We start from the raw sequence: 24,679 nt of genomic DNA, 5'->3' as shown, positions 1-24,679 counted from the left end.
AAATTTGGTACAGCAATTTATTCTCCAAAGTTTATTTGTATTTTTAAATGCCAATTTCAGAATAAAATATGCACTATTAAAGACTTAGTGAATAATTATTAAAGTTACATCAATCCTGTTGGAGAGATATGAGTGTACCATTATTCCTTTCTTTTAGGTTTGGACTTCAGTTATTCATCTCTGTACATCAAGCTTCTAAGAACCCTAGACCAAGATCTACACACTGAATTTCAGAACAGCTCAACTTTCTTGGAGATACATATGGTTAACAGGAAAAAACAAAATCTAACTTATATGGGAATTTTAATTGACTCATTTTGTAAACATTATCTATTATATCAATATCAATAGTAGCTTTAGTTTAATAAAATAAATATTTGAAGCAAGGTGAAAAATATATTTAATTATCAGTGTAAGGGGTGGGTGCCCTAGCCAGACTTTTTATATGACTAACTGCCATCTCTATAATCATATGCCTAGGTGAAAGAAAAGAGAAAGAAAAAGGAGGGGAAAACATTTAGGGGAAAATCTGAGTAAGTATGAACCCATCATGGACAAGATTTCTTACTAGTCTTCTGTCAGCAAAGAGCTACTGTTAGAATCTTGGGATAAGGTCATTCTATGCCTAGAAAGCACTATCCCAGGCTAATCCTTACTCTTAAATAAGCATTCAGAGCTAATTCAGATAAGCATGCTGATTATGTCATTATGCTATAAATAATAACTGCTTACAGGAGATCATCAAATATAAAACTATATGGAGACAAAAACTAACACCATGCATCTCCTTCTTAATATTGCTTAAATACATTTAAAACATTTATTAAGTATTATTAGATGATTTTTCTTAGCATAAGAGTGAGGGGAAATTTTTAAAAGGCATTCACAAAATAATCTACATTTAAATCCAATTCGAAAAAGTTAAATTCTAGCAATTATTATTAGATCTTAATTTGTCATAAAATTAATATTAATATGATAGTATAGCAGATATTCAATAAGCTTCTAATCTATTAGTCTAATGACAACTTAACAATCTTCCTCATGCCCTGATTCCTTTCTAGTTGTATGTTTCTCTCCAGCAAAATATATATTACAAAATATTGTTTAGAAAAACTATTTAAAATACATGGCATTCATACAGAATTTAGGATAATTTAAATATTATTATAACCTTATTCATGGGTAACAGATATTTATTGCCAGATATATGCACTGATTGTGAGTTATTCAGAAAATAACTCATTCAGTTGGGTTCATTCTGGGATTCAAGCATTTGGCACAATTCTTAGTACTTATGGGTAGCCAATAGATATTTAAATCACTCATTATAATTTAGTTTTGAGATAAAGTGCTTTTATTGCAAAGTATTACATAATTCCCTAATAGTTAATATTATGTAAATTCCAATGATTAATAAATATGAAATCTGTTATTAAAGTGGTAGTTATTTTATGCCTTTGTTTCTATGCCTTTCAATGAAAATAAAATACAGAAGAATTTTTTGAAACATGATCTTTCTTTTCTCTATAATTGTTATGGAGAGAAGAATACACTTAAAGATAAAATGCCATATTAATTATGACATCAACAATGATGTCAATGAGTATATCGGTGACCTCTATATAAGACATAATTTTTCAATAGGTAAAATAAGAATGCTAAAGGAAGCATGAAAATAAATGTATTTTAAATTCTAACAGATAGCGATTCCATTTAAATTACAAAGGCAATTAAATTATGCAATTTAAACTTGAGCATTTTATTTGCCTTTGCCCATCACAAACTTCCTTTATAGTAAAAGTTCAATACTATTTCAGAGTAGATTTTAATTAAACAAATTCATTTGATTTGGGATGTTGAGAATTTAAAATTTAAATTGACCATATTCAGACTTTGCTTTTAATCTGATTTTTCAACTTTATTTTTTCAAATTTAGAAATATTTTAAACAAGATTTTAAGACTGAAAATTGAAAAAAAATATTCTGAGAAAATTCAGAAAATATTTATTCTTGTGTTATTACTTTACCAAGAATCTCTAATATTATATATGACTTAATACAGTTTGTCTAACAGTATTACTTAATGGGATATCTATTAATTTGCCCACAAATGAAGATTTTAAACTTATTTTTTTTAATGAGGCAATTTGTTTTGAAATTGTTGAATAAGAAGCTGAAATAGTATCATTTTCCTATCTGTTCACTTAATAACTAATGACAAAATATAACAGTAACATTTCAAAACATAAAAGCAGTAGTAGTATAAAAAAATGGTACATTGGCTGACTTTATGTTCTCAAATAGGATGACATACTTGAATTTCTTTCATGTAAAATCAGTACAGATTACCGTAATTATACAGATGCTGTCTATGATGGTTTATCAAGTGAGTTATAGAAATATTTTGAAAAGTTAGATAAGTGCATATCCATCCATATGCCTCTATTTGCAAATGTACTTTTTGTAAGGTGGAAAGGAAACCAGATGCTTCAGTATTTGCTTTGAATCTAACTTCAGAAGCCGTGGGCTTGGAAAATTAGGAATAACTAAAATTCCTAACACAAATTTGAAGTAACCCAAAACTCTGTGTTTAAGATCTCCAGAAAAGTACCATTAGAGCTGATTCAGCTTGATTAATGCCCACACAGTTGCCTCGAAGTGGTCTCATGACATTTTCCTCTAGGCTTTATTTCTATCCTCCTGGGAAATTTGTTAATTTAAGAAAAAACAAGGGTACATGCAGACATAAAGGAAGCCTTTTTCTATATTTTGGAGTATTTCGTTTTCTGTTTGGCCTGTGGGCTGGCTGAAGAGTTTTCTAGTCATTGAATTGCTTAATCTGAAACTCTTGCGCTTAATTATCTGAATACATAAATTAGAGTGGCTGTGTCTGTCACTATAAAAAAGATGTAATTGGTCCAAAGATGATCAAAAATGTGAAGGCTGTTTTATTCTCACAGAAGGTGGAAAAAGCTGGAGCTAAAAGTTTAGGAACTTCATACTCCAAATTCTCATTACTGTGGGGAGAACCCCAAAAGTCACATAAAATTTTAATAGGCTCTACTGTACAGCTTCGAATGCTATATGGCAATATGCTTCCAATACATAGTTTTGGGCAAATGCAAACAATAATTATCTGAAGAACAAAATTCTTTATTATTATTTTTTTTTTTTTGAGATGGAGTCTCACTGTGTTGCCCAGGCTGGAGTGCAGTGGCACGAGCTTGGCTCACTGCAAGCTCTACCTCCCGGGTTCATGCCATTCTCCTGCCTCAGCCTCCTGAGTAGCTGGGACTACAGGCGCCCATATGCCTGGATAATTTTTTGAATTTTTAGTAGAAACGGGGTTTCACCATGTTAGCCAGGATGGTCTTCATCTCCTGACCTCATGATAGAACACAAGTCTTAATATTTAACTAATTAGCTAAAAATAATGCATTTGTAAAATAATTACATATAAATATGTAAAAAATTATCTGTGTGCAAATATATAAAATATATAAAAATATTATGCTACTCTTTTTCTTTTCTTTTCTTTTTTTTTTTTTTTTTTTTGAGATGGAGTCCTGCTCTGTCTCCCAGGCTGGAGTGCAGTGGCAGGATCTCGGCTCACTGCAACCTCCCCCACCTTCAAGCAATTCTCCTGCCTCAGCCTCCTGAGTAGCTGGGACTACAGGCACACACCACCATGCCCAGCTAATTTTTTTTTTTTTTTTTTTTTTTGAGACGGAGTCTCGCTCTGTCGCCCCCAGGATGGAGTGCAGTGGTGCGATCTCGGCTCACTGCAAGCTCTGCCTCCCGGGTTCCCGCCATTCTCCTGCCTCAGCCTCCCGAGTAGCTGGGACTACAGGCGGCCGCCACCTCGCCCGGCTAGTTTTTTTTTGTATTTTTAGTAGAGAGGGGGTTTCACCGTGTTAGCCAGGATGGTCTCGATCTCCTGACTTTGTGATCCGCCCACCTTGGCCTCCCAAAGTATTGGGATTATAGGCATAAGCCACCACACCCAGCCAATATTACGCTACTTTTAATTGATTTTAGTCATTTTTTAAGTTCAATTCTTTACAAATACCCTTACTGATAAATGTATCAAAAGAATCTATGTAACGTAATTGAAAAGACACTGCATATTTAATTTTGATTATACAGCACAAAACATATATATTTACACTTTATAGGTATTTTTATCACCATGAAAAATTATATGTAGAATTCTAATTGATTTTAATTCAGAGTTATCTTTTTGATATTTAAAAAATATAAAAATTCAAAGAATATAGCGAATATGTGGCTTAACTCCATGTTAATAGAGTCATGAATCCTGAGGCACAATACTAATCTTCTTAATTAAAGCAAAAATAAATTAAATCATATTGAAATAATCAGTTGAAAGTCTGATAGTGAGGGAGGCGTAAATAAACATGATTACGAATTTCCACCTCTGAGAGTAAAATAAAGTAACACCATCAACATAGATTGATCTGTATCACAGATTTTAAAGGCCATTATTAAAAAATAAAATTTATATATTTTTCATTTAGGCATTTTTCTTTTTTTCTTTTTATTTTTCATAGCGATAGGGTCTCCCTATGTTGACCAGGCTGTTCTCAAACCTCTGACCTCAAGGAAATCTTCCTATCTTGGCCTCCCAAAGTATTTGGATTATAGGCATGAGCCACCATGCCTGGCCTGGCATTTTATCTTGATCCTATGACTGGAAACATACCCTACATGTCAATGACAATAAGGTACTTTTTGTAGTGACATTTATTCTGTGAAAAAAAAAAACAAGAAAAAAACACATATATTATATAGAATACTAGGGTAGTCCTTTTATAGTTAGAATGTTTATTATAAATTTCTTGGTTCCTTAAAAAAGGCCTCCTTTTAAATTTTAGTACTTTGGTTTTTCTTGTAACTGAATTATTAACTCAAGTTAGTAAAACACGTTATTTTGGTTTTGGTGCATCAGAAATCTTTGAAGTGAGGCAATGATTCATTTATCATATAGATTTAAAAAGCTTTTATATTCTGGTTAAGAAAACAGTAATCCCTAAAACACTTATAGCTTACTGACACAACCAGCATGCTCTCTGCCCACAAAGACAGGACAGTACATTTTGATAAATGAATGTGATTCTTAAAACTTCATTATTTCTCAGCACCCCGTGGAAAATAAAGAACAGAAAAAGTAAAATTGATTGTGACTTTTGACAATTATTAGTTAGATAAAGGAGGTAACAATTGCCAAAAAAATCACAAAAGTGAGCATGTTACCTGGCTATGACAAAGAGCACACAACTGACACCCAAGTAAGCCAGCAGAATATACATCCAGATATCAGGGGAGAGAGGATTCAGGAAGGAGAAGACGCCTGGGTTTGTACCATTGGGCTTGCGGTACAAAATACTTATTCCAAGTGTCATAAAGGGCTTGGAAAAGTCGATGACCTTCTCTCGAACATAGGTAATAGCCAGTGGAGCAACTGCAAGGTCAGCTTTCTGTAGACAGAAACAAAAAAAAAAAAAAAAAGAAAGAAAGAAAAAATTGGTTTTCAGTCACAAGAAAAAATCAGTAATCAAATTAATAAAACAGCGGTTTCACACTTAATTGTCTCAGTAATGATTATGTTAAAATTTAAAGCATTCCTTACTCTGAAGTAAAGAATCTGATTTACTGCACTAATCATTTCTATGTTCTTCTGGATTAGCAAATCAGTGTTTATTGGAAGTACATAGAGAAAAAAACTTCATAGAATAAAAAAACTGAAGCAACTATTGGACACTCAGTACATAAATTATGTTACCAACCTTCTCATAATTGCTTTTATTTTAAACTTTAAAAATCTATTTAATATTAACTATCATTTTCTTAATACATTGGTCAAATTATAATAGTAATAATAACTACATCAAATTATATAGCTGAGAATTGAGACATTTCTGATTTTAAAACTATAGAATACAGTTAAAAGGTTTGTCTTTAAATAGTTAAACTATTGTTTGAAAAATCTCTCAGTGTGAATCTGTTTACTACCTCTAATTTATTTTATATTATTTAATGAAAATCCTTGCAGCCTTGCCTAAACTGCATTAGGAAATGAGGTTTTCCATTTTCACAAAGTTGCTAATTTTCCACGGTAGCTTAAACATGTTGAATTAGTAATGCTTTTCACTCATCAGGTTATAATCATCTGTCAAAGATGAACTTAAGCTCTAATATATTGTAAGAAATAATTATAATATTTTAAAATAACAAAAGCATCTATGATGAGAAACTATATTGCTACATTTTATTATTAATAAATATAAAAACTTTCAAAGAGAAAAGAACAAGATGTTCACTGTCAAGAGTTAGAGAAAGACATAAAAACATGAAATTATCCCTCCATGTTTTCTTGTCTCAGGCAATGTCAAAGGACTTAACAAAGAAACTTTTCTAAGTTTGTTGATGATATTATTCTCTGTGTGTGTTTTTGCGCATTTGTGTGTGTTGGTGGTGTGCAGAGAAAGAATACTGAAATGCTTGGAAAGAATATCTTTGAGAGGAGCTACAGAGAAAGACATTTCTCTAAAAACCAGGAGGAAAAAGGGTTTTAAAAATTCTGGGGGAGAGCATCATATTTCATATTCATAAATCAAAGAAAATATCAATTTAAAATAATAATTGCTAATATTCTTTAGGTAGCTGTAAAACAGGCACTATGTTAAGAACTTCACAGAAATTGTCACATTTCCCATAAAACTTACATAATCCTACTATTATTCCCTGTTTCAGATAAGGAAAATGAAACCTTGAGAAGTTAGAAAACGTATTCATTTTCATAGAGTTAATCAATCATTGGAACCAGGGTATAAAGTCAAGCTGTGGGAGTCTACACCTAGAGTTTAACCATGACATGCATCTCAAAAACCAACAATGGAATCATGGAAAAGTCATTCATTCATTCATTCATTCATTCATTTGTACAGATGGAAAGGGAAATGTATAGAAACAACTCTAGTGATTGAAATATTACAGTCTTTCAGAATTTAGAGGTTCAGGTATAGAGTGCAGGCAGAGAGAGTATTTTCTTCAGGAAGGAGACAGTACTTCCTCTAAGACGTAAGGGAGAAACTAAAAATTGTTTGAAAAAGTGAACAACTTTGTTAACAGAAATAAAGTAGTTGATATGGTTTGGCTCTATGTCCTCACCCAAATCTCACATTGAATTTTAATCCGCACATGTTGAAGGTGGGGCCTGGTGGGAGGTGATTGGATCATGCAGGTGGTTTCTGATGGTTTAGAACCAGTCCTCTACTGCTGTCTCCTGATAGAGTTCTCAGGAGACATGGTTGTTTAAAAATGTGTAGCACTTCCCCCTTCCTCCTTTCCCCTCCCTCATGCTCTGCCATGTGAGGAGGGTGCTTGCTTCCCCTCCCCCTTCCTCCAGGATTATAGGTTTCCTGAGGCTTCCATAGCCATGCTTCCTATACAGCCTACAAAACTGTAAGTCAATTGAACCTCTTTTTTTCATAAATTATCCCATCTCAGGTAGTTCTTTATAGCGGTGTGAGAATGGACCAATGCAGTGGTAGTTTAAGAAATATAGACTTCAGGTAAAAAGTGAACAACATAAAGTAGTAGTTTGTCCCTGTTTGGAGGGTGGACTACACAGCACAATTTATGCATGTGTTACTTCATTCGTACCTCCTTTCTCTTAGGCACATGAAAAACAAAATTTTATCACATATAAACCATATAAGCGAATATGCTATAAAGTGGTAAATTTTATGTTTTAATTGACAGATAAAATTTTATGTATACACAACATGTTTTGAAGTACATATACATTGTGAAATGACTAGTCTAGCTAATTAACATATGCTTTACCTCACGCAGTTATCATTTTTATGGTGAAAATACTACATCCACTCTCTTCCTATATAGAATATTAAAAAGTTAATTTCATACAAGTAGAGAGAAGAGGCCGGGCATGGTGGCTCACACCTGTAATCCCAACACTTTGGGAAGCTGAGGTGGGTGGAACATGAAGTCAAGAGATCGAGACCATCCTGGCCAACATGGTGAAACCCCACCTCTACTAAAATCCAAAAAAAAAAAAAAAAAAAAAAAGCCGGGTGTAATGACACATGCCTGTATTCCCAGCTACTTGGGAGGCTGAAGCAGGGGAATCACTTGAACCCAGGAGGCAGAGGTTGCAGTGAGCTGAGATCGCACCACTGCACTCCAGCCTGGTGACAGAGTGAGACTCTATCTCAAAAAAAAAAAAAAAAAGAAGTAGAGCAAAGAATGGTGGTTACTAGGGGATGGGCTGATTATAGGGGTAGCGGGAAAACTGTTATGACAAACCATAACATAAAAAGTTTATATGTAAAGATGTATGGGAATAAGTCCATTTATAATAACATCCCTAGAAGTAACATATTGTGGACTTAGTGTAGTGAGATAACCTAAAAATACTGGACACAAGATTCATCACAAATCAAAAAGTTCTTCACACAATGACTGATTGATTTGAGAACAGAAGGATGCTGGGTGTTTTGTTACTAAGGCTGTTTCTGGCAGTCATCCAGGAATTACAACTGCATAACCTTACAAACAGCATAGAAATTGACTGTTTTAACAAAGGGTCTCACCACGGTAATGAGTAGTGCACATTAAATCTCACTGTGCATTGATATGCTCTCTTTGAACTTTGCCAAGCTTTCAACAATGGTGACAGGCCTCTGGCACTTTCAGAATAAGTGGACCCTGAATGGTGCTGCAGGGATGAGGTTTGTGTATGTGTGTGTATGTGTGTGTCTGTTTGCTTTTGTTTTCTAAGGAAACCATATTTTAATCATTTAGACTTGTTTTCATTTCTAAATTGATCTTGGTTCTTAAGAAAACTTGTGAAATATCGGAAAGGAGTCTATCACAATTATCATCTATAAAAAAGGATCTAGATTATTTTCTAGATTAATCTTTAAGGTTGCATATTTAGGTCCCAAGGTAAGAAAAGCTTCTGCAAACATTTTAAAGACATTATGAGGAGGAAAAATGTACGGGTTAGGTCATATGAAATGCCTAATACATCATTTTTACCTACAAAAAAGAAAATTTCGTGTTTCAAACTAAGTTTACTATTTACATAATTAACAGACTCACCTAAACACATTTTCTTCTTAAATTTTTTCTTCCTAAATACAGACTTCAGATTCTATGTGTAACTCAAATTAAGTTTTTATTTGTAATGTTGATCCCAAGATGAGAGATCTTTACACAAACCCACACACACACACACAAATATATGTAATTCTAGAAGGAAAGAGGACTCCACAGAAGACTATGATATAATAAACAAATAGTAAATGGGACGTAAGGCAAACAAATGTGTTAAGTATGTTCAATCTAAACATGAAAGAATCAGATTAGAACTAATATAATAGCAGATGTCAGCAGAATGGCTGATCAGTTTAAGCTTCCTAAGGTCCTTGTATTGTTTGGAAGAAGGCTAAAATATTGGTTATCAATATCTTGTTAACTTTGCCGGTTAAAATTTCCATAAAAACCCCTAAATAAGGCGGGCGGAGCAAGATGGCCGAATAGGAACAGCTCCAGTCTCCAACTCCCAGCGCGAGCGACGCAGAAGACCGGTGATTTCTGCATTTTCAACTGAGGTACTGGGGTCATCTCACTAGGGAGTGCTGGACAATCGGTACTGGTCAGCTGCTGCAGCCCGACCAGCAAGAGCTGAAGCAGGGCGAGGCATTGCCTCACCTGGGAAGCACAAGGGGGAAGGGAATAACTTTTCCTAGCCAGGGGAACTGAGATACACAACACCTGGAAAATCGGGTAACTCCCACCCCAATACTGCGCTTTAAGCAAATGGGCACACCAGAAGAATATATCCCATACCTGGCCGGGAGGGTCCCACGCCCACAGAGCCTACTTCATTGCTAACACAGCAGTCTGCGATCTAACCGCAAGGCAGCAGCGAGGCTGGGGAGGGGCGCCCGCCATTGCTGAGGCTTAAGTAGGTAAACAAAGCCGCTGGGAAGCTCGAACTGGGTGGAGCTCACAGCAGCTCAAGGAAACCTGCCTGTCTCTGTAGACTCCACCTCTGGGGACAGGGCACAGCTAAACAACAACAACAAAAAAAGCAGCAGGAACCTCTGCAGATGCAAACGACTCTGTCTGACAGCTTTGAAGAGAGCAGTGGATCCCCCAACACGGAGGTTGAGATGTGAGAACGGACAGACTGCCTGCTCAAGTGGGTCCCTGACCCCTGAGTAGCCTAGCTGGGAGACATCCCCCACTAGGGGCAGTCTGACACCCCACACCTCACAGGGTGGAGTACACCCCTGAGAGGAAGCTTCCAAAGTAAGAATCAGACAGGTACACTCGCTGTTAAGCAATATTCTATCTTCTGCAACCTCTGCTGCTGATAACAAGGCAAACAGGGTCTGGAGTGGACCTCAAGCAATCTCCAACAGACCTACACCTGAGGGTCCTGACACTTAGAAGGAAAGCTATCAAGCAGGAAGGACACCTATACCAATACCCCATCAGTACATCACCATCATCAAAGACCAGAGGCAGATAAAACCACAAAGATGGGGAAAAAGCAGGGCAGAAAAGCTGGAAATTCAAAAAATAAGAGCGCATCTCCCCCTGCAAAGGAGCGCAGCCCATCGCCAGCAACGGATCAAAGCTGGTCAGAGAATGACTTTGACGAGATGAGAGAAGAAGCCTTCAGTCCATCAAACTTCTCAGAGCTAAAGGAGGAATTACATACCCAGCGCAAAGAAACTGAAAATCTTGAAAAAAGAGTGGAAGAATTGACAGCTAGACTAATTAATGCAGAGAAGGTCAAAAACGAATTGACAGAGATGAAAACCATGACACGAGAAATACGTGACAAATGCACAAGCTTCAGTAACCGACTCGATCAACTGGAAGAAAGAGTATCAGCGATTGGGGATCAAATGAATGAAATGAAGCGAGAAGAGAAACCAAAAGAAAAAGAAGAAAAAGAAATGAACAAAGCCTGCAAGAAGTATGGGATTATGTAAAAAGACCAAATCTACGTCTCACTGGGGTGCCTGAAAGTGAGGGGGAAAATGAACCAAGTTGGAAAACACTCTTCAGGATATCATCCAGGAGAACTACCCAACCTAGTAGGCAGGCCAACATTCAAATTCAGGAAATACAGAGAACCCACAAAGATACTCCTCCAGAAGAGCAACTCCAAGACACATAATTGCCAGATTCACCAAAGTTGAAATGAAGGAAAAAATCTTAAGGGCAGCCAGAGAGAAAGGTTGGGTTACCCACAAAGGGAAGCCATCAGACTAACAGCAGATCTCTCGGCAGAAACTCTACAAGCCAGAAGACAGTGGGGGCCAACTTAAAGAAAAGAATTTTAAACCCAGAATTTCATATCCAGCCAAACTAAGTTTCATAAGTGAAGGAGAAATAAAATCCTTTACAGATAAGCAAATGCTTAGAGATTTTGTCACCACCAGGCCTGCCTTACAAGAGACCCTGAAGGAAGCCCTAAACATGGCAGGGAACAACCGGTACCAGCCATTGCAAAAACATGCCAAAATGTAAAGACCGTCGAGGCTAGGAAGAAACTGCATCAACTAACGAGCAAAATAACCAGTTAATATCATAATGACAGGATCAAGTTCATACATAACAATATTAACCTTAAATGTAAATGGACTAAATGGTCCAATTAAAAGACACAGACTGGCAAACTGGATAAAGAGTCAAGACCCATCAGTCTGCTGTATTCAGGACCCATCTCACATGCAGAGACATACATAGGCTCAAAATAAAGAGATGGAGGAAGATCTACCAAGCAAATGGAGAACAAAAAAAAGCAGGGGTTGCAATCCTAGTCTCTGATAAAACAGACTTTAAACCATCAAAGATCAAAAGAGACAAAGAAGGCCATTACATAATGGTAGAGGGATCAATTCAACAGGAAGAGCTAACTATCCTAAACATATATGCACCCAATACAGGAGCACCCAGATTCATAAAGCAAGTCCTTAGAGACTTACAAAGAGACTTATACTCCCATACAATAATAATGGGAGACTTCAACACTCCACTGTCAACATTAGACAGATCAACGAGACAGAAAGTTAACAAGGATATCCAGGAATTGAACTCATCCCTGCACCAAGCGGACCTAATAGACACCTACAGAACTGTCCACCCCAAATCAACAGAATATACATTCTTCTTAGCACCACATCGCACATATTCCAAAATTGACCACATAATTGGAAGTAAAACACTCCTCAGCAAATGTAAAACAACAGAAATTATAACAAACTGTCTCTCAGACCACAGTGCAATCAAACTAGAACTCAGGACTAAGAAACTCAATCAAAACCACTCCATTACATGGAAACTGAACAACCTGCTCCTGAATGACTACTGGCTACATAACGAAATGAAGGCAGAAATAAAGATGTTCTTTGAAACCAATGAGAACAAAGATACAACATACCAGAATCTCTGGGACACATTTAAAGCAGTGTGTAGAGGGAAATTTATAGCATTAAATGCCCACAAGAGAAAGCTGGAAATATCTAAAATTGACACTCTAACATCACAATTAAAAGAACTAGAAAGGCAAGAGCAAACACATTCAAAAGCTAGCAGAAGGCAAGAAATAACTAAGATCAGAGCAGAACTGAAGGAGATAGAGACACAAAAAACCCTCAAAAAATCAATGAATCCAGGAGTTGGTTTTTGAAAAGATCAACAAAATTGACAGACCGCTAGCAAGACTAATAAAGAAGAAAAGAGAGGAATCAAATAGATGCAATAAAAATGACAAAGGGGATATCACCACCGACCCCACAGAAATACAAACTACCATCAGAGAATACTATAAACACCTCTACACAAATCAACTAGAAAATCTAGAAGAAATGAATAATTTCCTGGACACTTATACTCTTCCAAGACTAAACCAGGAAGAAGTTGAATCCCTGAATAGACCAATAGCAGGCTCTGAAATTGAGGCAATAATTAATAGCCTACCAACCAAAAAAAGTCCAGGACCAGATGGATTCACAGCTGAATTCTACCAGAGGTACAAGGAGGAGCTGGTACCATTCCTTCTGAAACTATTCCAATCAATAGAAAAAGAGGGAATCCTCCCTAACTCATTTTATGAGGCCAACGTCATCCTGATACCAAAGTCTGGCAGAGACACAACAAAAAAAGAGAATTTTAGACCAATATCCCTGATGAACATCGATGCAAAAATCCTCAATAAAATACTGGCAAACCGGATTCAGCAGCACATCAAAAAGCTTATCCACCATGATCAAGTGGGCTTCATCCCTGGGATGCAAGGCTGGTTCAACATTCACAAATCAATAAACGTAATCCAGCATACAAACAGAACCAAAGACAAGAACCACATGATTATCTCAATAGATGCAGAAAAGGCTTTTGACAAAATTCAACAGCCCTTTATGCTAAAAACGCTCAATAAATTCGGTATTGATGGAACGTACCTCAAAATAATAAGAGCTATTTATGACAAACCCACAGCTAATATCATACTGAATGGGCAAAAACTGGAAAAATTCCCTTTGAAAACTGGCACAAGACAGGGATGCCCTCTCTCACCACTCCTATTCAACATAGTTTTGGAAGTTCTGGCTAGGGCAGTCAGGCAAGAGAAAGAAATCAAGGGTATTCAGTTAGGAAAAGAAGAAGTCAAATTGTCCCTGTTTGCAGATGACATGATTGTATATTTAGAAACCCCATTGTCTCAGCCCCAAATCTCCTTAAGCTGATAAGCAACTTCAGCAAAGTCTCAGGATACAAAATTAATGTGCAAAAATCACAAGCATTCTTATACATCAGTAATAGACAAACAGAGAGCCAAATCATGAATGAACTCCCATTCACAATTGCTTCAAAGAGAATAAAAGACCTAGGAATCCAACTTACAAGGGATGTCAAGGACCTCTTCAAGGAGAACTACAAACCACTGCTCAGTGAAATCAAAGAGGACACAAACAAATGGAAGAAAATACCATGCTCATGCATAGGAAGAATCAATATCATGAAAATGGCCATACTGCCCAAGGTTATTTATAGATTCAATGCCATCCCCATCAAGCTACCAATGAGTTTCTTCACAGAATTGGAAAAAACTGCTTTACAGTTCATATGGAACCAAAAGAGAGCCCACATTGCCAAGACAATCCTAAGTCAAAAGGACAAAGCTGGAGGCATCACACTACCTGACTTCAAACTATACTACAAGGCTACAGTAACCAAAACAGCATGGTACTGGTACCAAAACAGAGATATAAGCCAATGGAACACAACAGAGCCCTCAGAAATAATACCACACATCTCCAGCCATCTGATCTTTGACAAACATGACAAAAACAGGAAATGGGGAAAGGATTCCCTATTTAATAAATGGTGCTGGGAAAATTAGCTAGCCATAAGTAGAAAGCTGAAACTGGATCCTTCCCTTACTCCTTATATGAAGATTAATTCAAGATGTATTAGAGACTTAAATGTTAGACCTAATACCATAAAAACCCTAGAAGAAAACCTAGGTAGTACCATTCAGGACATAGGCATGGGCAAGGACTTCATGTCTAAAACACCAAAAGCAATGGCAGCAAAAGCCAAAATTGACAAATGAGATCTAATTAAACTAAAGAGCTTCTGCACAGGAAAAGAAACTACCATCAGAGTGAACAGGCAACGTACAGAATGGGAGAAAATTTTTGCAATCTACTCATCTGACAAAGGGCTATTATCCAGAATCTACAAAGAACTCAAACAAATATACAAGAAATAAACAAACAACCCCATCAAAAAGTGGGCAAAGGATATGAACAGACATTTCTCAAAAGAAGACCTTCATACAGCCAACAGACACATGAAAAAATGCTCATGATCACTCGCCATCAGAGAAATGCAAATCAAAACCACAATGAGATACCATCTCACACCAGTTAGAATGGCAATCATTAAAAAGTCAGGAAACAACAGGTGTTGGAGAGGATGTGGAGAAATAGGAACACTTTTACACTGTTGGTGGGAATGTAAACTAGTTCAACCATTATGGAAAACAGTATGGCAATTCCTCAAGGATCTAGAACTAGATGTACCATATGACCCAGCCATCCCCATACTGGGTATATACCCAAAGGATTATAAATCATGCTGCTATAAAGACACATGCACACGTATGTTTATTGCGGCACTATTCACAATAGCAAAGACTTGGAATCAACCCAAATGTCCATCAGTGACTGACTGGATTAAGAAAATGTGGCACATATACACCATGGAATACTATGCAGCCATAAAATAGGATGAGTTTGCGTCCTTTGTAGGGACATGGATGCAGCTGGAAACCATCATTCTTAGCAAACTATCACAAGAACAGAAAACCAAACACCGCATGTTCTCACTCATAGGTGGGAACTGCACAATGAGATCACTTGGACTCGGGAAGGGGAACATCACACACCGGGGCCTATCACGGGGAGGGAGGAAGAGGGAGGGATTGCATTGGGAGTTATACCTGATATAAATGATGAATTGATGGGTGCTGACGAGTTGATGGGTGCAGCACACCAACATGGCACAAGTATACATATGTAACAAACCTGCATGTTATGCACATGTACCCTAGAACTTAAAGTATAATAAAAAAAACCCTAAATAATAAAGAGAAATGAAGCTTATAAGTTCTAATTAATGGAGAAAAAAACAACGAATCAAAAGAAAACTCATTCAATGTAAAAGAAGTAAAGAGAAAAACAAAAAGAAAGCAAATTTAGAAAATAGAAATAAAATTTTCATCAGAAATAAATAATTAATGTGTTACTGCTTTCTTAATTTAAGAAAAGTAGTTATTTTTGTAAAAAAAAAAACAATGGCCTACTCAATTGCACTGTAACATCTTTGAGATATTTCTCTTTTGGCTGAGCAGATATATGATGGTCTACCTAGAAAAATGAAAGAAAAAATAGTATGCGCAGTTTTTATCTCTAAGAAAGGATACTCTAAATCTAAATGACTAGCAATAGTACTTAAAAAGAAATACCCCCCAAAATACAGTACAAGAGATCTGTTACCCAGGTTTTGTCCTTGTTTTCTTGTCCTCTGATTTGTAAATTGACTTCTAATTGCACCTCTCAGCAAGGATTAAGAGGAATGGGAAGCCCTCATCCTTGTTACGCTCAGATTAAAAATTAATGTCCAATTTAAAAATCACTTGTGTTTAACTACTTCAATACCTCCTAAATAAATGCATAATAAGCATTGGGGACCTTTATAACTAAGAATCAGAAATAGAATCAAGAATTCTTCACAATGGTATCACTATCATTTGCAGCTCTCCTAAGCAGTGAACTCTGCTTTAAATATGTTCAATGTTTTCATCAGTTCATAAAGCTCGGCTCATAAAGTAGCTTATTATCAACCTATCTTTTAAAATGCTGACTTTCAAAGGATTTAAATGCTCATTGAAAAGAGACATAAAAATACCTAATCTATTTAATATTTTGTAGAAAACATATAATGTATGTGAAGAATTATGGAGTAAGTAAATGATAATAGGAAATAAGATGAAGAAGATGAGATACAAGTACATGCTCTTCGGAGGGGATGGGAAGTAGGAATTATTGATGAGCGCTCATTTGAACCTACAAAGATGTGAAAGAATAAAAGCGATGGTACTATGGTTTGACTGTGTCCCCACTCAAATCTCATCTTGAATTGTAGTTCCTATAATTCCCGTGTGTGGTGAGTAGGACCCGGTGGGAGGTAATTTAATCACTGGGGTGGTTACCCTCATGCTATTCTCATGATAGTGAGTGAATGAGCTGATGGTTTTATAAGGGGGTTTTCCCCGCCTTGCTCAGCATTTTTCCTTGCTGCTGCCATGTGAAGAATGACATGTTTGCTTCCCTCCACCAGGATTGTAAGTTTCCTGAAGCCTCCTCAGCCACGTGGAACTGTGAGTCAATTAAACTTCTTTTCTTTATAAATCACCAGGTCTCAGGCAGTTCTTTATAGCACTGTGAGAATGGACTAATACAGTAAGTGGTTGCTGGGTAAATGTTTGCAACATTTCAAGCTCAAACCATGAATAAGAAATTTGGTAGACATTAATTTTATATACTTGGGTGATTGCAATATGAAGTATACAATTATTATGAAAACCACAATTCTCACACCAGTCAGAACGGCCATTGTTAGAAAGTCAAAAAAAAAAAAAAAATTACAGATATTGGCAAGGCTGTGAAGAAAAGGGAACACTTATATACTGTTGGTGGTAATGTCAGTTAGTCCAGCTGCTATGGAGAGCATTTTAGAGATTTCTCAAAGAACTGAGTTGAGCTATCATTTGACTCACCAAATCCTTTGAATTTATGCCCAAAGGAAAATAAATTGTTCTACCAAAAAGATACATTCACCTGTATGCTCATCGCAGAGCTATTCACAATAGCAAAGACAAGGAATCAACCCAGGTGCCCATCAACTGTGGACTGGGTAAAGAAAATGTGGTACATATACACCATGGAATACTACGTAGCCATAAAAAATGACAAAATCATGTCTTTTGTGGCGACAGGTGCACAGACAGAGGCCATTATTCTAAGCGAACTAACAGCAAAAAAAGAAAACCAAATATTAGACATTCTCACTTATAAGTGGGAGATAAACATTGGGTACACATGGAAATAAAGATGAGAATAATAGACGCTTGGGACTACTAGAGTTGGGGGAAAAGGGGCAAATGTTGAAAAATTACCTATTGTGTGTGATACTCACTATCTGGGTTATGGGATCATCCACACTCCAAACCTAAGCATCACACAACATAGTGATCTAACAAATCTGCATATGTAACCCTAAATTTAAAATAAAAGTTGGAAAAAGAAGACACTGCATGAAATACTTTTATAAATAAATAAATAGGATGAATGATCGTGAAAGCATCAAAATGGATATGAAATTTTCAACTAGAGTTTGGATTATGATTACTGCCCTGCAGTTTCAAAGAGTAAATACATGTAATACATTCTAGAAATAATCCATCCAAAAAGATTTTTTAAGATGTTTAAAAGATAAAGCATGTGGCCGGGAGCGGTGGCTCAAGCCTGTAATCCCAGCACTTTGGGAGGCCGAGACATGTGGATCACGAGGTCAGGAGATCGAGACCATCCTGGTTAACCCGGTGAAACCCCGTCTCTACTAAAAAATAAAAAAAAATTAGCCGGGCGAGGTGGCTGGCGCCTGTAGTCCCAGCTACTCGGGAGGCTGAGGCAGGAGAATGGCGTAAACCCGGGAGGCGGAGCTTGCAGTGAGCTGAGATCGGGCCACTGCACTCCAGCCTGAGTGACAGAGCGAGACTCCGTCTCAAAAAAAAAAAAAAAAGAAAAAAAAAAAAAAAGATAAAGCATGTGTTGCCCAGGATTACTCATTCTTAACATGCTGATGCTAAAATCTTTACTTTTACATTGATGATGCTTTTATTACAGTGTATACTGTTTTCCATCCTGCTCCTGCCCCACAGAAATGCTATTTTTTGATAGTGTGTTTGATAGTATTTTTGATAGGTAATCAAATCTCATTTGAAGTACGCCAATGTAATCGGTAAAAATTCTGATTTTTGTGTATGTTTATTTTGCAGGATTTAAAGACAAAACTTCTTTGTCCAAGTGCCTTTACCCTGTTTTTCAGAACATATGCTCTCAAAATATCTCATGTCATACGTTGTCCAATATATCTGACAGTATCTGCTTAAGAAGTACTTGAAAATGACTTTTCTATGTGTCTACATTTGAAATATTGTGTTTCAGATTGCCTTTATCTATTATTCGATAGCTATGATGTATTTCTCTACTTCAAAATTCTGTTAATAAGTTTACCAACTTTACCCATTTTTTTTTTTTTCTGAAGGAAAGTGTGATAATATTATAGCTATGGTTTCAAGTAATCACACGTACAATGTCAAGTTAATTGCATTCCTGTGGAAAGAAAAAATGGCTAGGTGGATAACTTATTATATTTACCCATTTATTTGATAGACATTTATTGACCATCTTGACTATGTGTAAAGCCTTGTGGCAAGTGCTATGAAAGATACCAAGAAAATCAAATCATTCCTGCCTCAAACAAGACATTGACACCTACATAGAGGAGACAAAACATGCACATCAATAGAATATAACGCTTGGGCAAATCCATTTGTGGCATATTCCTGATTATAAGTAGTTTTATACATGGAATTGGACAAACTGGCCTGGATGGAAAAACAGGATTCATGCATTTAACAAACACCCATTTTCTACTATGTATTAAGCATAATGCTAAATCCTAGAGATATAGTTACTGCCCTCCGACAGCTTATATTCTAACTAGAAAAGGACCTTAATGATGTATGTATTGAAATGCACAAAGTAAAATTAGAATATTTTAAATCTAAATTTTGGTAAGAGCAAATTGATCTACAGTCAACAAAGAGAGTTTAGTAGATTACAAGATATCAAAATCATTCATTTTCATGGAAGTGAAAATACAAGGACATAAAGGATAGTTTAATGCTGTTTAATATTAAACTAAATATTGTCACATAAATTCATAATTGAATTTGTACTTGAATAAGTCCTGCATCTACTGGACTAGCCCAAATTGGGCCTGCTTAGTTGGTAACAAACTGTTGAGTTATCTTTCAGATATAATAAAAACAAAAACTGCAAGTCATGTAGCCTAGGCATGCACAATAGAAAAAGCTTTGATCTCTAACAACACCCAAAACCAATCAATCTTCCCCTCTATACCAGTAAGACTGGGACATGACTGGAACCTGAATACTGAAACTCTTTCAGAAGCAAGGGGAACCTAAATTGAGGAGACAGATTTGAATTCACTCCTGTCTCCTTGCTGACTACTTGCCTATTTGAAAAAAGACAAATGAAGGCCTTTCTTTCCTCAAAAGCCAGTGTTTTTGTGCACATTGGACAGTGAGACTATTTGCTCTATAAAGGCCCACAGACATTACTTCTGATTTTCAATGATCAAAATTGGATAATGCTTAAAAAATACAAAAGACTTGATCAGATGAATATCATAATCAAATATGTAAAAAAAAACTCCAGTTCAGTGGCCATATCTTTTGCAAACTGAATTTCCTAGAAGAGCCACAAAACCTTAAAATGCAATTAGAAGTGGTCAGGAAATTATATGGATGAAGGCACATGATTTTGGCACAAAACAACAGTGGTTAATGTTAGTGTAATTACATATTAGCATACCAATACATTTTCAATCAATTCTTCTTAATTGAGAAAACTAGATCTATTTTTTCCTTAGGAGAAAAAAAATGTAGAAACTTTCTTTATCTTAATTCTCCCTCCACAAATTGTCTGAATCTTATCAATTCATTTTAAATTGAATTGGCTTTCAAAATATTTAAATAAACCTGACCAAGTACACCGTTTTGGTCATGTATGGTGTTACATAAGACAACATCCCTCAGGTAGAATACATGCTGCAATTAAATGAACTGCAGCACTAAAAATAGTGTATTTGAAAAAGCATCTGTCATTTTTTTTTCATAATTCAAGCTTAAAGACTTCCCTGACCCTGTCCCTTCCAGACAAAATTAGATATACCCCCTCACGCTTCCCAAAATATTTTCAGAATATCTCTATTGTTGTACTATCTAAAGTATATAAAATGTATTTAATGATCATCTCACCTAGGATTTATATGTTTCTCAGTACCTAAAACTGTGAGTGGCACAAAAATGCTAAATGAACAATACTGAATTATTTTTCCACATGGGAATATCATGAAGAATATCTTATTTTAGCATTTTTTTCTGAAATTTCTATCACTCAAATTTACTTTGAAAAGAAACTTTATGCAATTTAACATGAAAGGAAAATCCAATCACATTGAACAAATTTCTATAGCATTAATAAATTTCATGCTATGATTTTCCTTTTTTTAACTTTTTAAAGTTTTGTTGGGCTTTTTTTTTTTTCTTTCTGTTTAGATTTGCTCTATGCTCTACAGAACATGTCATCTCTTAAAAAGCCACTTTTTTTATATCTGTTTTCAGTTACATTTATTCTGCTGTTATGGTGCTAATAGATGCAAATCAGTATTTATAATTTAATAACACACAGATGTTCCATATACCACAGATAAACAAATTTTTCAGCCCACTGCTTCAACAGTGTCATTGTAAATTTACTATTAAATTACATACAAAATTTTTATTATTGACTTTAAATAATCCTAAGTTTTGGACATGCTCCCTCACAGAATTCCCTTACCCTTAATTTATATTTCTACTTTCATTTTTACATAACATTTTGTTTGAGCAATGAAATTTCCAATTTCACGCCTCTTCTACTCTAACCTGTTTTCCTTTGTTTATTTAAGAAGATATTGAAGCTTTTTTTTTTTTTAAAGAAGCATTTCCTGACTACATTAAGGAAAAGTTTCAATGCTCTGTATTGCATAACAAATTAGTTGCTTCCTGTTTTTTAGGGGCAAAAGTATTAATAGGATGGATAGCAGTGTACAGAAGTCTCCATTTACAGGAGTCTCTATAATATCAATTTAGTAATTTACTTTCTCTCAATCTTCAGATTATGAGTTTGAAGTCATAATTTGACTTTTTTTACAGACATTTTAAGTATCGTAAGTTCAGAAGTTACATTTGAAGGAACTTAGTAGTGTACATTGGGGATATTTATTCAATAATTCATGATACAATTGCCAAATAAAATAATCCTTAGCTTTGGTTTTTGCTATGATTTTGCAATTAAGAGCAAATTACCAGAAGATTGTTATTAGGGAAACAAGTTTTTTTAAGTATTCTGAGAATACATCATGGCAAAAATAAATAAATAAATAATTTTAAAATTTAAAAATATATATAAATATTTCTAAACACAATATTAATTGTGGAACTGCATGAAGAGAGAAGACATTCTTTATTACATTAGCACTGAAAGAAAAAGTAAACACTTAACATACTTTTTTAAATAAAAGATAGTCATTATATTTGAGAACTATTATTACTGCTGTGGTTACAGTGTCTTTCTCAGAATATACATTCAATAAATGGTTGTTGAGGCTCTATCTTGGGATAATTTCTAATGAATCATAATCTAGTATAGCATAAATCAGAAGTACACTGATCTGTGATAGCCCATGTTTCCGGGTTAAATTTCAAAATATCCTCGTTGCTGAGCCAGTTTGTTTATATCTTCAGCAGCTCACTGTTTAAATTCACGTTGAGAAAAACATTTCAAAATAACTATATTAGCCCTTTTAAAAAATGTTACGGCCGGGTGCGGTGGCTCAAGCCTGTAATCCCAGCACTTTGGGAGGCCGAGACGGGCGGATCACGAGGTCAGGAGATCGAGACCATCCTGGCTAACATGGTGAAACCCCGTCTCTACTAAAAATACAAAAAACTAGCCGGGCGAGGTGGCGGGCGCCTGTAGTCCCAGCTACTCCGGAGGCTGAGGCAGGAGAATGGCGTGAACCCGGGAGGCGGAGCTTGCAGTGAGCCGAGATTGCGCCACTGCACTCTAGCCTGGGCGACAGAGCAAGACTCCGCCTCAAAAAAAAAAAAAAAAAAGTTACATACTTTTCATAATTCCTAATGTCTCTATCATCTGAGATGATATTCACAGAATGTCTCTTTAAAAGTAAAAATTACTTGCTTTTCAAGTTTCTTTTTTACAAAGAAGAGAAAATTACTGGCATACATGTTGTAGCAGAATTTGGTGTGTTGCTTCATAAACGGGCTGAAAGAAATTCAGGCTTTCACTTAGGTTGAGGTCCAATCAGTATGGACTTAATAAACAAACTACAAGTAGATGAAAGAACTAAAATTGAGAAATAAAAACATTAAGAATATTAAAAAATAGGAAAATATCTTTTTGAGCTTCAGTTAAAAAAGAATTTTTCCAACAAATCACAAACATCACAAGCCATTTAAAAAATGACTAAATGTGACAAACTAAAACTTTAAAACTTCCATATGTAAACACACATATATTCACACACATACATTCACACACATACATTCACACACATGGACATACACACACAACAATGAAATTAAGAGATAAAGTCTTGGCTGGGGGAAATATTTGCATTATAGGTACTCAGAAAATGTAATAAATTACTATGCATGAATAAGAAGGAATAAAGTCAATGGGGAATTCAAAGATGGGGAAATTAAAAAGCCTATTTAAATATGGAGAAAGAATGGTTAATTATGAGTATCTGAAAATTAAAGCAGTTTGATTCTATTTCTCACCAGATTATCTGACCAAATTCAAATAGTCAAATACTCTAATAGTCTAGTCTAAAAGTCTAATCTCAAGTACTAATGATTTTGCAGAGGAATAGACATTCTTACAAACTATGGGTGGACATGTAAATCAGTAAAAATATTTTGGAGAAAAGTATTTTTAATATCTAATGAAATTTGTTTTTCAGATGAGGTCCCTAACAAAATTGGGAAAAAAAAATACATGAACTCTGATCAACAATTCCTTGTTCATATATTTTATATATTTATGGGGTACATGAGATTTTGCTACAGGCATGCAATGTGAAATAAGCATATATCCTGGAAAAGCTTTGGCGTAGGTGCTATGCAAGATAAGATGTGCATCTTCAATTATAGCATTTTGAATGTTTATCAGTAGAAGACTAAAAAAAAGATATAATCCTGTTACATAGTATTATTGAACGATTTATACAAAACGTGCCAGGAGAATACCAAACTTAAGATAATGGCTACACCTGGAGAGGGATGAGGAAAATGTAGTTTTATATTTTATGATTGATGTAGAAAATACTAAATTGAGAAAAACCATGGTGAGGAAGGCATTTCAGCATTATTTGTAATAGTTTATAACTTTTACAATAAAGAGACACTTGAAGCAAAGTTAATAAATAGGTTAATTTTGGGTCATAGGAAATTATAAATTTGTACTTCTGATTTTAGCTATTTTTGCCAACATTTAAAAAATAACATTAATAATAGTATTTCTACTCCCCAACAGTCTTCATTTGTTGGTGGTGGTTGTGATTTTTTTAAATTTGTATTTCTTTTCTTTTCGAGACGGGGTCTCACTGTGTTGCCCAGGCTGGAGTTCAGTGGCATGATCTCAGCTCACTGCAACCTCTGCCTCCCAGGTTCAAGAGATTCTTGCGCCTCAGTCTTCCAAGCAGCTGGGATTACAATCGTGCAACACCATGCCCGGCTAACTTTTTTGTATTTTCAGTAGAGACAGGGTTTCACCATGTTGGCCAGGCTGGTCTTAAACTCCGAACCTCAGGTGATCTGCCCACCTTGACCACACAAAGTGCTGGGATTACAGGCGTGAATCACTGCGCCTAGGCTTTGTGTTTCTTTTCACAGGAAGTACCAGAGTGCCTCAACTAGGATGCAAAATTAAACAATGTACTGCCAAAATTTAAAGCTATGTCTGTGCAAGTCAATTCCCATTTAGAATAAACTGCTTTTTGATTTAGTGTTTCCATTTTTGTGATAATACCTGGAGCCTTTTTAAGTTCTCTGAAAAACAAATATTTGATTTCCTTCCTCACATATAATAAAAGAGCAATCAGG

At 35.6% G+C, this 24,679-nt stretch overlaps 1 protein-coding gene across 4 annotated transcripts in view; it reads right to left on the bottom strand.

The window, feature by feature from the left end:
* Positions 1-24,679, bottom strand: part of GRIK2 (glutamate ionotropic receptor kainate type subunit 2) — a 716,255-nt gene that overhangs the window by 184,808 nt on the left and 506,768 nt on the right. For all 4 annotated transcript variants that reach the window (XM_033234701.1, XM_033234699.1, XM_033234702.1 and 1 more), the window contains one exon: positions 5,278-5,501. In XM_033234701.1, coding sequence (XP_033090592.1) covers positions 5,278-5,501 — 224 coding nt within the window. The remainder of the gene's footprint in view (positions 1-5,277; positions 5,502-24,679) is intronic.

The sequence above is a fragment of the Trachypithecus francoisi genome, unplaced genomic scaffold (genome assembly GCF_009764315.1).
Source record: "Trachypithecus francoisi isolate TF-2019V2 unplaced genomic scaffold, Tfra_2.0 Lachesis_group15, whole genome shotgun sequence".
Classification (NCBI taxonomy): Eukaryota; Metazoa; Chordata; class Mammalia; order Primates; family Cercopithecidae; genus Trachypithecus; species Trachypithecus francoisi.
The sequence above is the reverse complement of the archived record's forward strand: the minus strand, read 5'-3'. Positions and strand labels throughout refer to the sequence as shown.